Raw genomic sequence first — 16,755 nt, 5'->3', positions numbered from 1 at the left:
ACTCTTTGTCTTTTAAAATTGAGTTAAATACAATACACGTCCTTACAAACATAATAAATTACAAATATATCTCTACAAAGTTCAATTTTTATATGTTATCTCTACAAAAATTTTAACGTTTTCAAATATGTTCCTCTGATTTATTACCGTTAGAGAACTGTTTATATTTTAAGTGAAATGTTAATTTTGCCATCACAAATATATTCCTCTAAAAGATACAACAGTATAATATTAGATGATTAAAATTGTCAAGTTATTTCATAAACTAACCAAGGTTAAATATTTAACCTATAGTTAACTAAAATTTTCTAACGAATTCTAACAGGAGAGACATATTTGAAAACATAAGGGCTTTTGTAGGGATAATATATGAAAGTTGAACCTTATAGAGATATTTTACAATTCACTATATTAACAGGGACCTGTGTGCAATTAATCCTTTTAAAATTTCTATTTTGCCCTTTTACAATTCAAAATTGTAGCACTTAACTTAATATTGTTATAAGTTTGTCACAATTCCGCACTTAAATTGTATGGTATAACCGAAGAATGACAACATATTCATTTTACCCTTAGAAATGACAAAAAAAATTTTAAAAAAATTAATTAGTAAATAATAGGAAACCTTTTTTTTTATAAAGTTCTCTAATTTGAGAGAAAATATAAGAGTTTTATACATTTCCACCATTGCTAGGGATATAATGGATACCTTTATCACACAATTTATGCATTGATTAGTGACAAAATTATAATAGTACTGCGTTAAAAGTATTGTAACTCTAAGTAATAAGGAGGCAAAACAGAGGTTTTTTCAAATACTGTACGATAAAGTGAAAAAAGGGACATTTATAATAAGGGGATTGCTTGTATTTTAGCCTTATGAAGACATCTAGTCTTTATTAATGCATGCGAAAAAAATATTAGGAATCAATATTCAAATCGAGAAATTTACAGTATTATATTGCATTAAATAATCTAGAAGACCAAGAAAACTAACATACCTTTGTAAACTAACATACCTCAGTGTATAAGGAGTTACATCTGTTGCTATTTGTTCTAATAGTAAAACAAGTAAGCAGTATATATACTTAAAATGTCTAACAATGATGCAGTAAACAAGAGAAGTTCTTACTATAAATATCGAAAAAGTTTTACATTTTATTACACATGGATTGTCCTCTGTCTATTGCCTACATAGAAATTATTTTACGTACAACCATCGAAATTTCAGCAAACAAGTAATCAACATAACTGTCAAGTCTAACGCGCACATTTCGTCCCCAGCGATTGCAAAACAAGACAAATATTGTAAACCAAAAACCTCCTACATATGCAGCTGCAGATATTGCATAGAAAATGACTTTATCAATACTACTGACCTCTTTATCTTCTTCTTCAAGTGGTGCTGTTGTGTTTGAGGCAGAAGTGCACATTCGATCTAATGGCGGTCCGTGTAGGCCAACATTGCCCGCGTAAGCAGCCTCGCCAAAAGTGGCCAATTGATCTCGAAAATTTGGTATGCAGCCAGACAAGTTGTTTTGGGCAACAGAGAACACTTCCAAGAATTTCAACTGATCTAATTGCCAAGGAATGCCGCCGCTTAACTTGTTGTGGGATATGTCAAGGCTCTCAATCTGAGATAAATTTGACAAGGCTGCAGGGATCGGACCGGTAAGTTGGTTGTAGGATAAGTTTAGAGATACAAGTCCACTAAGATTTCCAATTTCAGGGGGAATTTTTCCTGTCAACTTGTTTGCTGACATATCAATTAAGGTCATAGAAACCAAATGATCCCTTTGGTACATATAGAAATTGCCTTTAGTGGTAAACTCTTCCTCTTGTAGTTCCATAGTAGCATCGAATTTATACGAGATAAAGAAATTTGAAAACAGAATTATCTGAAATTCCTGGAGGAATATGATATAGACCCAACCTTGTGGAAATAGAAAGTAGGATTGTGATTCATTGCTTCTGAATGCCATTGTACCAAGGCAAGATGGTATTGGTCCAGAAAAGTTGTTGTGTGATAGGTCTAATATGTGTAAATTTTGAAGGCTGCACAACTGACAAGGCACTAGCCCACTAAAAGAATTTTCCCTCAAAATAAGAATCAACATTTGAAGCTCACTTCCTATTTGCATTGGAATTTGACCTGAAAGGTAATTTTTGCTAATGTCTAGTGCTTCAAGGTTCGAGAGATTAAAAAGAACACTTGGTACTTCTCCTGTCAAACAATTATTAGCCAAATTGAGATGCCATATGAATGGATGGAACCAACGAGGTAAAGAACCAGAGAGACTGTTGTCGGAGAGGTCTAGTATGTAAAGTCTTGTTTCATTACATAGCCATTGTGGAATTGGGCCTTCAAAATGATTCCCTCTAAGAATAAGGACTTCCAATTCAGTTGTGTCCCAAGGGGTCTCTGGGATTAAACCGCTCAGATCATTGTCATGGACATCAAGTGCCATGACACCATCTATATTACTTGGTAGTGTTCCAGATAGCTTGTTGCCTCCTAAGTTAATGTATGACCCACTTGTAAAATTTAGACCAGAAATTTTCCCGTGCAAATTGTTGTTGGAAAGCTTCAAAATGAACAATTCACTTCCACCATTCACTAGTTGGGCTGGTACTTCACCTGAGATATGATTGTCTGAAAGATCCAAAATCGACAATTGGCTTATGTTAGCAAATGACGAAGGGATGTTTCCTATTAGATTGTTTGAGGAAAAGTTAAGAACTGACAAAGTCGGAGAAACCATACTAATGTTAGAAGGGAGTGAACCACTAAAGAGATTGTCAGAGACATCACATATAGTCATGTGATGAGTGGGAAGATGAATTGTCCCTGTTAATATGTTACTTCGTAAGATCAAGTATTCCATTTTGGTATTATTGTTAAGTAGGCAAGTAGGGACGTTTCCTATTAAATTGTTGTTGGAGAGATCGAGTGCTTCGAGTTGACGTTGAGAGCAGATAAACGTAGGGGTGCGAATGGCATTCTTTTCCAACTTGCAACTTGACAGCATAAGAATTCGCAACTGTAATTGTTGAACTGAACTCCAACTATTAATGTCCACCTCTAGTCCCTCGTTGTTTGAAAGTATGATTCCTTCAAGCTTTGATATGTTGTAAAAAGAGTGTAGTGAAAACTCTCCATAAAGATAGTTATTGGAAAGGTCTAGATATTGAAGTGAGACAAGCCCTTTGAAGAGTTGCTTTGGTATAGTTCCCTCCAAGAAGTTACCAGAGAAGTCAACATATTGAAGGAATGTAAAGTTTCCAAGAGTTAGAGGAAGACTCCCACTGAATTGATTATATGCAAGGCGCACCACTTGCAAGTTTGTAAGTTCTTGGAGAACTGTGTAAGATAATAAGATATACAAATTATATTGCATTATCATCAAAAGTCGTTTGTAGAGATTTTGAAATAAAAAATCATACCCTTTAAAGGAAGTAATCCATTTAAATTATTATTGCTCAAATCCAAGACTTCCAGAGATATCAGAGACCCCAAAAACATCGGGATCTCTCCTATAAATTGGTTTCCACTAAGATCAAGCACCTTTAGCTTCTTCAATCCTACTAAAGCTGGAAAGAAGACACAAGAGAGGCATAAATTAAGAAGAGAAAGTATTGATTATTATTTCAATAGTGCATATCTTCCTATTATTGCCATGGGTTCAGTTCTCCTATCTCAGATTCGGTTTGGTGTGATTCATTATCTTGGGTTTGATTCACCAACTTGGATTTAGTTTATCTTTGATCCATCATCGGCGGATTTAGTTTATCTTTATTCTATCATCAACATGATCTGCCGTCGACTCAGGTATAGTTCAATTTGAGATTGTATCCAGCCGGCTTGACGTAGACTCGGCTCTAACTTATTTATTTTCTCTCTTTTTTTATTAAGTTCATATTGAGTTTATGCTTATATTGGGCTTTGTTCAAACCCAATGATTTATGCAGTAGATTTGGTTCCATTTGGGTTAGAACCCATGTCAAGGCTACGAGCCATTTTGGCTAAGTAATATGATTTTTTTTACGATATTTAATTAAGAAGCCGACATTATGTCAAATCTTAGTGTACGTCAAGTTGTGGATAATGGCATGCGCAAGCCAGAATGCACCTATCACAAAGATGACGATTTTGGTTTAACTGAATACAAATCAAGCTTATCACAAAAAAGGCGATTTGGATTGTGCCGTGCCTACCATGAAGATGATGATTTTGATTTAACGAGCCCAAATCAAACGATCATGAAGACAACGATTTAGTTTGAAACGTGCCTACCATAACGACCCGGCCCACTAGCAATAATAACTCTTGGTCCCAAACCACTGGCCCAATTTGCTAAAGCCCAGTTGTTATTACTAGGGTGCCGCAGCCTCTTATATTTCCAATCATAACCCTATTTTCATCCGATGTAGGACTATTGGAGCGTTATAGACTACTTCCTTTTAGACCCTGACATTCTCGTCACGTCCAAGCCCGATTACAGACATAGAACAGAATTACTATGCGATGTGAAATTCTAGAAGTGGCTTCTGCGGGTTAAAGAGGTGCTTTTCACCAAACTAGTTGTGTTGCGGTTTGCTCCAATCACAGACATAGAACAGAATTATCAAACAATATGAGATTCTAGAGGTAGCTTCTGCACCGCATAGCACTTAGCTCTCACATTTCCGTCTGATATTCGATCCTGAAACTAGTTGTAACGACATAGCCCGCTAGCAATATTACTCGTTGGGCCCAAAACCACGAGCCCAAAGTACTTAAGCTCAGTTATTACTACTAGTATCTATGGTTCTCAAGCAATGTGAGATTCTAGAGATGGCTCCTGCAGGTTCAAGAGGTGGCTCCCACCAAACCCATGATATAGTTAGCAACTGTATCGACCCGACCCACTAGCAATAATAACTTGTTGGGCCTAAACTACCAACCTAAAGTGCTTAAATCCAGTTATTATTATTAGGGTGTGTGGTTTTTATATTCTCAATAAATACTCTTTTTTCATGATGTAGGACTATTATGGCACTACATCTATCCAAAGATGACGATTTTGGTTTAACCGAATCCAAATCAAATCAATCACAAAGGCAGCAATTTGGTTTAAATCGTCTCTATCACGAAGACAGTAATTTTGGTTTAATAGTATCCAAATTAAGCCTATTACGAAGGTGACGATTTGGTTAAGCTGAACCTAATCGAGCCTATCACAAAGACGACAATTCAGTGGAAGCAAACTAGAAGCAAGACTATCACAAAGGCAGTGATTAGATTTAAGCCGAATGGGATCAAGCCTATCACAAAGATAGTAATACAAGACAAATATTTATTATTTCATTTTATCTATATATTTATTTTTATTTTATTTTATTTTAGTTTTTATTTTTGTTTAACGGACCTTGGCCGTGTCGACGACCATACGATCAAATTGGTTAGAGAATTGTTGTCACGTTGTTTGTGTGCATGTATTGATCTTCCGTAGTTAGGAAAGCTAATGCAATATAAGGGAGACGAACATCGTGCAGTAACGATCTAATGTAGGATTTGATCAGTTGAGCCTATTACAAAGACTGTTGTGTGATCAAACTGATAAGAGGATCACCACTATATCGTTTGCGCGCATACACCAATCTTTCATCATCATTATGGTAGCAGGCAGTCATGGAGTCGCACTACAACAGAATTAGGTTATAGGGACATATTTTTGGAACACTTTTGTGCAAGTGTCCCACCTATATCCAAAATTTTTTTTTATTTTTTTATTAAAAAACCTACCTAGGTCAAGTATCCTATCTATATCCAAAATATTTTTTTTTTATTAAAAAGTCTACCTAGGTCCAAATATAAAGCCCAACCAAGAAAATAATAAAAAATATTACATATACTCAACCCACCCCACCCAATCCACTAGGCCCAATTACAAAAAAAAGAAAAAGAAAATAAGCTGATCTCTCCCATTCTCCTTTCTCAATAGGTGTCTCCCCCTTCTCCCCTCGCTCAACCCCCCGAAACCCTAGACAAAGAGCCCCTCCGATCACCAGCTCATGCAAACCCTCCCATCTACCCCTTTTAGCCTCTTCGACCCACTAGCTCTTGAGCAATGGTTAATGATCAAACTCATGATCCCCTCTATTCTCTTTGAATTTGCTTCTCGAATCGTCTCCCTGCTCGATCTCGCCGATTTAGGGTTTGAATCGACGAAGAGCAAGCACAATGGATGTCACGACCCGACACCGCCAAGAAGAAGGAAACTTCACCTCCAAGTAGAAGGAAGCTTCAAGGATCTTCTGATCCCTTCGACGGAGAAGAGACCTAGAAATTGGTTCCTTTTTGGAAATTTGTTGTTTATATTCTGTTATAGTTGGTTATCTTCTTGATTACATTTCCCACAAGTGCTGATGCTTAGGGGTAATAAAACGCTAGAATAGTGTGCTTTTTTTTGTTGATAAATTCCATATGAAAAAGCTAAATGAACAGTGGATATTAAGTGTCTTTTGAAACCTTAAATTCCCACTTTTAGCATTACTCTGTAGATTTCCATTCTGGCTAAGAATGCCACGGAGGAAGCTGTGACGCCCCACCGGCCCCTTTCGCACTCACGCAACCCCTCATCCCAGCAAGGCCTTACCCATCCTAGGGCTACTTTCCGCTCCCTAACACTCGGTTTAACTCTCCTTAACCTCTTAGACCTACCTACACCAAAATGCTTAATGCCGGGTTAAAAGTTTTAGCCCTATTATTCTTATATATGAGGCTATCAGGAGTTCTCACCATTCTGCCCCTTTGAAGCCGTTGACGTCCTCGTCAGCTCAATCACAAGGTACCAGGCAATGTGAGACTTCGTCTCGCCAGCCTCTGTCAATGTCCAAACCTGGCTCAGCTGAGGACGAGACTCATCTCACACTTTCGGTTGGGTAAATTAGCCTGATACCACTGTGAACGCCCCAACTTTTCAATGAGTCACCCATCTAGGACTATCCCATCCTAGTACAGCTTAACTTCTTCTTAAACCTTTTGGGGCCTAGCCAAACTCAAAATGTTTAAGGCGAGTTAACCTTTTGGGCCTACCACAACTCAAATGTTTAAGCCCGAGTTTAGAGTTTATAACCCAGTTATATCTTATATATGGACTATCTGGATTTCACATGGAGATAATGTTTATCTTATCTATAATGATATCTATAGGATATAATGATATCCTCAGTTTTTATACAGGTGGACGACGGGGGCGGGGCGGCCATGGCAGGGGGGGGGCTGGGCGCTGCAAGCGGGGCGCGGTGCGGGTAGCGCTGGGAGCGCCGGCCTGTGGCATCAGTGCGGGCGGGCCGCGCGGACATGCGGTGGAGCGCAGAAAATTATTGGGCACGCGGGCAGGCGCACGCGCGGGCTGCAGGCGCGGGGTGCGATCGGGTGCGATAGGTGGGGAGCGTTGGCGCGCGGATAGGTGCGGCCAGCCAAGGGGGAGAGCAGAGTCGCGGTGGGGCGGGAGGCAGGCAGGTGAGCGGAAGGGAGAGGGGTGTGGCCCAGGCGGGGGGTGGGCCTACCCCTTTTTAATATTTTTTTAAACTTTTTTATTTTTAATTCTTTTTCTATTAATTTTGAAAAGCAAACTTTTTAAAATTTTTAATATAATTTTTCTACCTTATTATAAAAATTTAAAATATATGCATATTTTTAAATAGTTTAAATTGTATGTATTAAATTTTCTATGAGAGAGAGGAGAATTAGTTTGAATTTTTTTCTTAAAAATCTAAGCCAAACCCTAAATCACTGGAGGAGAGAGAGTTAAAGTATTATTGATGGACTGAAATCTCATATATAGAAAAATTTGATAATAAAAGTAAAATTTTGAAAGATTATATTTATACATTTCGTCCTTAAAACTATAAGACGAGGCAGACTTTAATCATCGGACTTTAATGTATTATAATTTAAACTATGAGGCATGTGATGCTTTCATCCTCAAACTTTAATTAGTTGTAATTTCTGACTTGAAATAAGAGATGTATCATTTTAGTACTCAATGTTTATTGCTGCTATAAATATAATCTATTATTCCTATGATTTTTGCCCTATTATTTTTATATTTTTATTGCAGTAATAGTTGTTTATCCCTTAGTTATTTTTTTATATAATTTTTCACTCTTTTTTTTATTTTTATTTTATTTTATTTATTTATTTTTACGAAATCGTCCCGCCGCAACGTACGGTACTTCACTAGTATAAATTGATTGTTCGGTCACATCACCAAAAAGGCTTCTCAATGAGCCACGTTTCCACTTATACCAACAACCAATGAGAACTTGCCATATAGCTTATTTGTGTTTTGGATGCACCCGGTGCATAATCGTAAACCAACTATAAAAGTACATCAAATATAAAATTATGTAATTTAATAAATTATTTAAATATTTTATATTACATATACTATATCGTATTTTGTTTTACATTTTACAATACTAATTATTAAATATTTTATCAATCATCTAATATACTTTTGCAGTGTGTAAAATATTAGTATACATCAGGTGAAAACAAAAATTTATCCTCTTTTGAAATTATGAGTGCTCTTTGTTAAACATTCTATACACCGGGTGTATATAAGTATATATACCACATACTTAAAACCTTCAATAGAGATTTTAAAATTTAATTCATTAAACATATTTAAATTATTATATTTGTAGATCAGATATATTTAATTAAGTTTTAATATTGAAAATTAATCCTTTAATAAAAGTTGTGGTGTATGATGTGTTAATATACACGAAATGCATATAATAATTTCTTCTTTTTCCAATCAATTTTAAGTTTGATTAGAATTATTTATAGAATAGCTATAAAAACTTGTTAAGTTTGATTAAATTTTTAGGTGAGTTATTAGAAAACTATAATTCTACATATACTGAAAATTAAAAATATATATTAATAAAAAAGATTAGTTTCTATAATGTATATAAGGCTATATGAGCTTTGGGCCAAAAATTGATTTTCGGCTCAATAAAGTGTTTGGCAACATTGTTTTCAAAATCAAAATTTGATTTTTAGAATTAATGTTCCGATTTTCGATGCCTAAAGTTAGAAGCACCAAAAACTTGCTTCTTAAAATCTGATTCTGACTTTAGATTCAAATTTTACATTTTTATTTTTATTTTCATTTTAGATTCATTTTAAATTTAAATTTAAATTTTAAATTTAAATTTAAGTTTTTAGTTTTTAAATTTAAAAATTAAAATTTAAAATTTAAGAAAAAATAAAAAATTTTAAAATTTAAATTTATAAAAAAATTAAAAATTTTAATTTAAAACTAGAGGTTTTATTTTTAAATTGCAAAAGTCAAATTTTTATAATTCAAAATTTTAAATTTTAAGTTTGAATTTTGAATGTTGTTTTAACTATTAAATTTTAAATATTCATATTTTAAATTATCAATTTAAAATTATCAAAATTTTAAATTTTAATTTTAATTGTAATTTCCAAATTTTAATTTAAAATTTTATTTTAAATTTAGATTTAAAATTCAAGTTTTAAATTTTAAGTTTTTAAATTTTAAATTTTCAAATTTTAAATTTATATTTTATATTAAATAGCAAATTTTAAATTTTTAAGGAAATTAAAATTTAAATATTAAATTTAATTTTAATTTTAAATTTAAGTTTTAAATTATTTTAAAATAAAATTCGTTATAAAATTATTATTTTCAAACAGCAAATTTTTTTTCCAAACAACTTTACAAATTACCTTAGAAAAATCGCTTTATATCAAAACTCAGCTAAACACTTTACATTTTTAACCAAAATTATTTCTCCAAACTAAAATTATTTCTGTAGAAATCACTATTCCAGAATATAGGCCTGACGGTCCCCATAATGATGGTAGGATCTCTTCATTTTGGAAAATAATTCAAAAAATTTCAAAACAAAACAACACTATATTTCTTTATCACTTTCCTCAATCATTTAAGAAAGTCGTTATCAAATTAATCACAATTTATTTTCTTTTCTTCCTCTATTTTCTATTTTTTTTCTTTCCTCCTTTTTTTAAAATTTAATTTAATTTTTTTTATCCAAATTGATTGTATAAGAATTTGTAATTGTAATTGTTGAATTGAACTCCAGCATAAAACTTTCCGAGAACTATACATGATAATAAGATATAAATATTCTATTGTATAATCTTAAAAAAAGCTAGTAATTTTGAAATGACGGTATCAAAACCAGACCTTTCAAAGAAAGTGACACACTTAAATTATTTCAGTTGAAATGCAAGACTTTGATAGATGTTAGATATCCCTAAGGCGTCGGAATCTATCTTGTAAATTGGTTTCCACTAAAATCAAGTTTGTAACGACCGAGTCCACTAGCAACAATAACTCGTTCAAAATGTTTAAGCCCAGTTATTATTACTAGTTTCTAAGTCTCTTATATATCCAATCACATTCTCCTATCCGATATGGGATTATTGGGGTGTGACAGACTCCCCCCGTTAAGGCCTCACATCTCCATTTCTATCCCATTCATATCTGATATGAAATTATTGGGGTGTGACAGACTCCCCCCGTTAAGGCCTCACATCCCCATTCCTATCCGATATGGGATTCATCCCCATTCCTACCGTTAAGGCCTCACATCCCCATTCCTATCCGATATGGGATTCATCCCCATTCCTATCCGATATAGGATTATTAGAGTGTGACAGACTCCCCCTATTAAGGCCCTGACGTCATCCCCATTCCTACCGTTAAGGCCTCACATCCCCATTCCTATCCGATATGGGATTCATCCCCATTCCTATCCGATATAGGATTATTAGAGTGTGACAGACTCCCCCTATTAAGGCCCTGACGTCATCCCCATTCCTACCGTTAAGGCCTCACATCCCCATTCCTATCCGATATGGGATTCATCCCCATTCCTATCCGATATAGGATTATTAGAGTGTGACAGACTCCCCCTATTAAGGCCCTGACGTCATCCCCATTCCTACCGTTAAGGCCTCACATCCCCATTCCTATCCGATATGGGATTCATCCCCATTCCTATCCGATATAGGATTATTAGAGTGTGACAGACTCCCCCTATTAAGGCCCTGACGTCCTCGTCAGCCCAATCACACACATAGCCCAATCACCAGGCGATGTGAGACTTGTCTCGCTAGCCTTTGTTATTCCAACCCTGACTTAGCCTGTCAATCACCGACCTTGGCTTAATCTGTCATTCCGACCCTAGCTCAGCCAAGACTCATCTCACACTTCCGGCTGGTGAACTAGCTCTGATACCAAATGTAACGACCCAGTCCACTAGCAACAATAACTCGTTGGGCCCAACTACCGACCCAAAATGCTTAGACCCAGTTATTATTACTAGTGTCTAAGTCTCTTATATACCCAATCACATCCTCATTTCTATCCGATGTGGGATTATTGGGGTGTGACACTTTTTTCTCTAATTTTTTTTAATCTCATGGTAAAATTTATAGTGATCTTAGGATCTCTTCATTTCGAAAAACAATTCAAAATATTTCAAACCAAGACAGAACAACATCTCTTTATCATTTCCTTATTGATACCCAGTTCTGTAAGGATAATCGTCACCAAATTAATTACAATTTATCTATTTTTTCTTTCCTTCGTTTCATATATTTATTTTCTTTCCTCCTTTTTTTAGTTTAATTTTAAATTTTTTTTATCCGAATAGATTGCATAAGAATTGACAATTCTAATTGTTGAATTGAGCTTCAGAATAAGAAGTCTGGAAGAACTATACTTGATAATAAGATATACATAATATTATATCACATAATCCTCAAAAGAGGCATGCAGTAATTTTGAAATAATACTATCAAAACCATACCTTTCAAAGAATGTGAAGCATTTAATTCATTCCAACCCAAATACAAGACTTCGAGAGATGTCAGATATCCCAAAGACATTGGAATCTCTCCTGTAAATTGGTTTCCACTAAGATCAAGCTCCTTTAGCTTCTTCAATCCTACTAAGGCTATAAAGAAGACACAAGAAAGATGTTAGTCAACATGAGAATCTCTCTCTCTCTCTCTCTCTCTCTCTCTCTCTCTCTCTAATATCCTCTTTCTTTTTCTCTCAAAGAATTTTTTTTTTTTTAATCTCATGGTTCAATTTATAGTGATCTTAGGATCTCTTCATTTCGGAAAACAATTCAAAAAATTTCCAAACAAGACAAAACAACATATACCATTTCCTTATTGATACCCAGTTCTCTAAGGAGATTCGTCACCAAATTAATCACGTACAATATATATATTTTTTCCTTCCTTCATTTCATATATTTATTTTATTTTCTCCTTGTTTTAGTTTCTAACACTAATTTGATTATTTCTCAAATGGAGGACTGACTAACTTATTTAAGGCCTGATATTAATATAGTACTTAAACAATTAATTTTACGAAGTAGAAAAGAAGAAGCCAAAAAAATGGAAATTATAACTGCTAGTAAAAAAAAAAAAGAAAAAAACCAGCAAACAAAAATAAGGAGTTATTTGGTTCTATTGGGTTGCAATTATACTGTAGTTATAACTGCATTCATATTCAAATCCGACATTTATTTTGATACATTTGAATTTCACTATTACAGTTACAACTGTAAGGAAGGCTCAACTGCATGCAGCATGCAGATTCAAATATATACCTATAGTATTTTTCACTATATTCAACCCAACAAAATATATATAATTATAATTATTGTAATTTTAAAATACCATATGCATCTTCAACTAATATTGTGTTTATAATTATGTTGAACTATATAAACGATCCCAAGAGGAGTAATTAAGTGGCTTACCGGTGGTGCTTGAGAGGAGGCCCGTAAACCGATTCCAAGATAAATCCAGATATCTTAGCTCACGGAATGAAGAAAAGATGCTCAAATTCAATTGCCAACTTTGGGCCTCATATAGAATCTCATTCCCTTCTGGATAATAATACCAAAAAAGATCATACAGATGCAGTTCGGTCACTTGTTTGGTGTTGTTATCGCAAACAACTCTCTCCCAGAGACAACAATCTCTGTGCTTTCCCCACGACGGAGGAGACGTTCCGTTGCAAGAGGCTTTCAATTCTAGAAGAGCTTCATACTCTTCTACAGGGCATCCGACGCCAAATTTGCTACTCAACATCATCATGCTTATAATAACTATTACCAGAGTAATCCGCATGATGATCAGTGCTCGCCCTGAAAAGCCATCATTAATAGAGTGGTGGTAGTAAAGCCCCATGTTAATTTGTGTATGTGTGTTGAAGCTCTCGCCAAAGCAATGCTATATATATATATATATATATATATATATATAGAGAGAGAGAGAGAGAGAGAGAGAGAGAGTAGGGCTACTATACTCTTATGAGTATAGAGCCATTCGTACTCATAAATTATTTTCGATGTTCGGGCTTCCGAATTGACGATACATACCGTTAANAATTGTTTAAGTACTATATTAATATCAGGCCTTAAATAAGTTAGTCAGTCCTCCATTTGAGAAATAATCAAATTAGTGTTAGAAACTAAAACAAGGAGAAAATAAAATAAATATATGAAATGAAGGAAGGAAAAAATATATATATTGTACGTGATTAATTTGGTGACGAATCTCCTTAGAGAACTGGGTATCAATAAGGAAATGGTATATGTTGTTTTGTCTTGTTTGGAAATTTTTTGAATTGTTTTCCGAAATGAAGAGATCCTAAGATCACTATAAATTGAACCATGAGATTAAAAAAAAAAAAATTCTTTGAGAGAAAAAGAAAGAGGATATTAGAGAGAGAGAGAGAGAGAGAGAGAGAGAGTAGGGCTACTATACTCTTATGAGTATAGAGCCATTCGTACTCATAAATTATTTTCGATGTTCGGGCTTCCGAATTGACGATACATACCGTTAAACATGATCTAGAGTATTTGAAACTTCTAGAAAATAAATTTCGTAATTTTTCGAAATCATTATAAAGTCTATCAAGCGGATATAAAATGAGCGGTCAAACTCGCACGATATTCTAAAAATAGATGATCGGATCCTTCAATTTAGGATCAGGGTTATTGATCTTTATTTAGGTAATGAATAGAATTTTCTATAAAAAATTCAAGCTATTCCAATTCTTTTATACCGTTAAACTAGCAAGTATCACATACCAGCCGTTAAAACTTGTCAATTTTGTGAGCTATTGATCATAAGGTAAATGATATCGGAAAATTATAAAATTTAATTTCTAGAAGTTTTAAATGTTCTAGATAATGTTTAACGGTCTGAATCGTCAATTCGGAAGGTCTATCATCGAAAACAACTTATGAGTACAAATGTGATCGTACTCATAAGAGTATAGTAGCTGGACTATATAGAGTCCGGCTACAATACTTTTATGAGTATTGGCTCACTTATAGTCATGAGTTTTTGACCCTTAGATTTATTCCATTGATCATTTGCACCTGTTAGATCATACTATTCAACCAACTACCCACTCAACCTTAGTGGATCACTATCATTCTAAGTGGGGATCACCATCATCCTAACAATATATCCCATCAATCAACGGTTAAAAATTTATAAATATAAGGGGGTTTATACTCATAAGAGTGGTTTATACTCATAAGAGTATAATGACCTCAGCCTATATATATGTGTGTAATATGAAGCTAGGTGGGGCCACTTATATATAGCCCACGAATTGTCTCTTTGGCATCTTACGTCCACAAATTTTGCATACATAAGTCAATAAGTAACTGTCCATGGCAGAAAAATTATGAAGGTAATTGCTTATATATTATTAGAAAATTTTCGAATGTTTTATTTAGTTTTTATGAAAGACTAATATTAAAAATATTTTTTTAATGTTCAAAGTTATTTCAAATATGCTCCTAAAATTAAATTGAAACTGATGTTTTCTCTATAAAATTATTATTTTATCTTTTCAAATATACTCTCCTACCGTCGTCAACTTTTCTTATTTGTCGTTAAGTTAGGAAGAAAAGAAGTATTTTGACTTCCTTTTAACTCTGGTATCCGGCTTTAATTTGAGATATATGCCTTAACGGGTATTAAAATGGGGTTATTTTTTAATAAAAGAGAAATATACAATGAGTATATTTGAAACAAAAAAAATGATAAAAATATATAAAATATTTCATAAGTTTTGAAGAATATATTAGATAGTATCCTAAATCTTATGCAACAAACAATATTTTACATGTCGTTGAGTCGGGCTAGCTATTATTCTCTTTCAGGGGTTAAAATTTTAAAAATTAATTTGTTATTTATGAAATAACTTGTTATTCTGAATGTTCAAAATTGTGTTTGGTTAAATATTTTTTTTTATTCTTGAGAATAACAAAAAAATGTTGGGTGGTTATTTAAAGAATATTGAGAATAATGAAAGATATATATATAAATAATTCAAAATAAATTATTTTTATATATTATATATTAGAATACATGTTATTTTATAATAATAATAATCATAATTATTATTTTTATTAGGGGCATTTGCTTATATATCCTTGAAAAATTTCCGTCTTTTTGATTTACCCATCTCAGAAAGCTAATATTAAAAATATCTTTTAATATTCTAATTTATTTCTGATATAACCCTATAGTTAAATTCTATTAATAAACTGTTAATTAGCAACAATCGTTATTTTTGTGAAAGTGCTATTTTGCTCTTTCAAATATGTTCTTCTACTATCACCAACTTTTATTATTTATCCTTACGATAAGGACGAAAGAAGTATTTTGATTCTTTTCAAATATATCATTCACCTATCATGACCAACTTTTCTTATTTGTCTTTAAATTAAGAGCAAAAGAAGTATTTTAATTTTTTTTTAACTCTAATAGAAATTTAACCCGGATTTAATCCGAGATAACTTAACAGGTACTAACAGTAGGGATATTTTTGAATAACGGAGAACTATACGAGGGTATATTTGAAAAAAAAAAAAAATAGGGATGAATTAAATATTTCAGATGCTTTCAGGAGCATATTAGATATTATCCCTTATTATTATTATTAAAAAAAAATAAAATAACTAGAGAAGAAAGGCTTTTAAGCTGTACCACGAGAGACGAAAGACTTTTAAGTTGTTTTCAAATTTTTATTATACCATTTATAAAATAAAAGCAAGTTATTTTCAAATTTTTGCTAGTTATTAGGAGTTTTTTTTTTTTTTTCCCTCCTTGTGCTGGGCTTTTTTTTTTTTTTCTTTTTTTTGTTCGGACAAAAAAATTTAACACGGCAAAACTAAAAAAAAGAAAAGTCAAAAAGTATTAATTAATTAGCGCGGCAAGACTAGCAACGTCTATGTCAAAAAGAAATTTAACACCAAAAGACTAGAAAAATCCAAGTCAAAAAGTATTAACTAATTAACACAGCAAGACTAGAAAAGTCTATAAGTCCAGAAGAATTATCAGATTGGCCATATTAGAAGACTGAGTCAAAAGTGTTGATAAGTAATCTAATATTTTTGATAAGTTTAAAATTTATTTCTGTCAGATTTATATCTTAATATTTTGTTGGTTAGATATAAGAGATAAATTTAAATCTTATTTAATTATTGCTATTAGGATTTTTGGTTTATGCCTATATATTGACTGTTGTAAATATGTGGAAAATAATCCATCACCGAAATTTAGTACAAAAATAGTTAACAAAATATTTTAGTTTAATTCGCTGCAATACTCCTTTCCTTCCAACAAAAAGATTTATACATCAAAAAGAATTAATTTAT

The 16,755-nt window shown here is 33.0% G+C and overlaps 1 protein-coding gene across 2 annotated transcripts; it reads right to left on the bottom strand.

Moving 5' to 3' along the window:
* Positions 1-1,111: 1,111 nt before the first annotated feature.
* LOC109704667 (probable LRR receptor-like serine/threonine-protein kinase At4g36180) lies at positions 1,112-13,263 on the bottom strand. 2 transcript variants are annotated; one of them, XM_020225430.1, is made up of 5 exons: positions 12,829-13,263; positions 11,863-12,009; positions 3,445-3,591; positions 2,765-3,361; positions 1,112-2,653 (listed from the first exon to the last, which is right to left on the bottom strand). In XM_020225430.1, the coding sequence occupies exons 1-5, from the start codon at positions 13,259-13,261 to the stop codon at positions 1,191-1,193; spliced, it is 2,787 nt and encodes a 928-aa protein (XP_020081019.1). In that variant the 5' UTR covers positions 13,262-13,263; the 3' UTR covers positions 1,112-1,190. The 2 variants fall into 2 exon arrangements, with proteins under 2 accessions (XP_020081019.1, XP_020081018.1); XM_020225429.1 differs by having other exon boundaries at positions 1,112-3,361.
* Positions 13,264-16,755: the final 3,492 nt, after the last annotated feature.

The sequence above is a fragment of the Ananas comosus genome, unplaced genomic scaffold (genome assembly GCF_001540865.1).
Source record: "Ananas comosus cultivar F153 unplaced genomic scaffold, ASM154086v1, whole genome shotgun sequence".
NCBI lineage: Eukaryota > Viridiplantae > Streptophyta > Magnoliopsida > Poales > Bromeliaceae > Ananas > Ananas comosus.
Note: the sequence above shows the minus strand (reverse complement) of the source record. Positions and strands in the feature narration are given on the sequence as shown.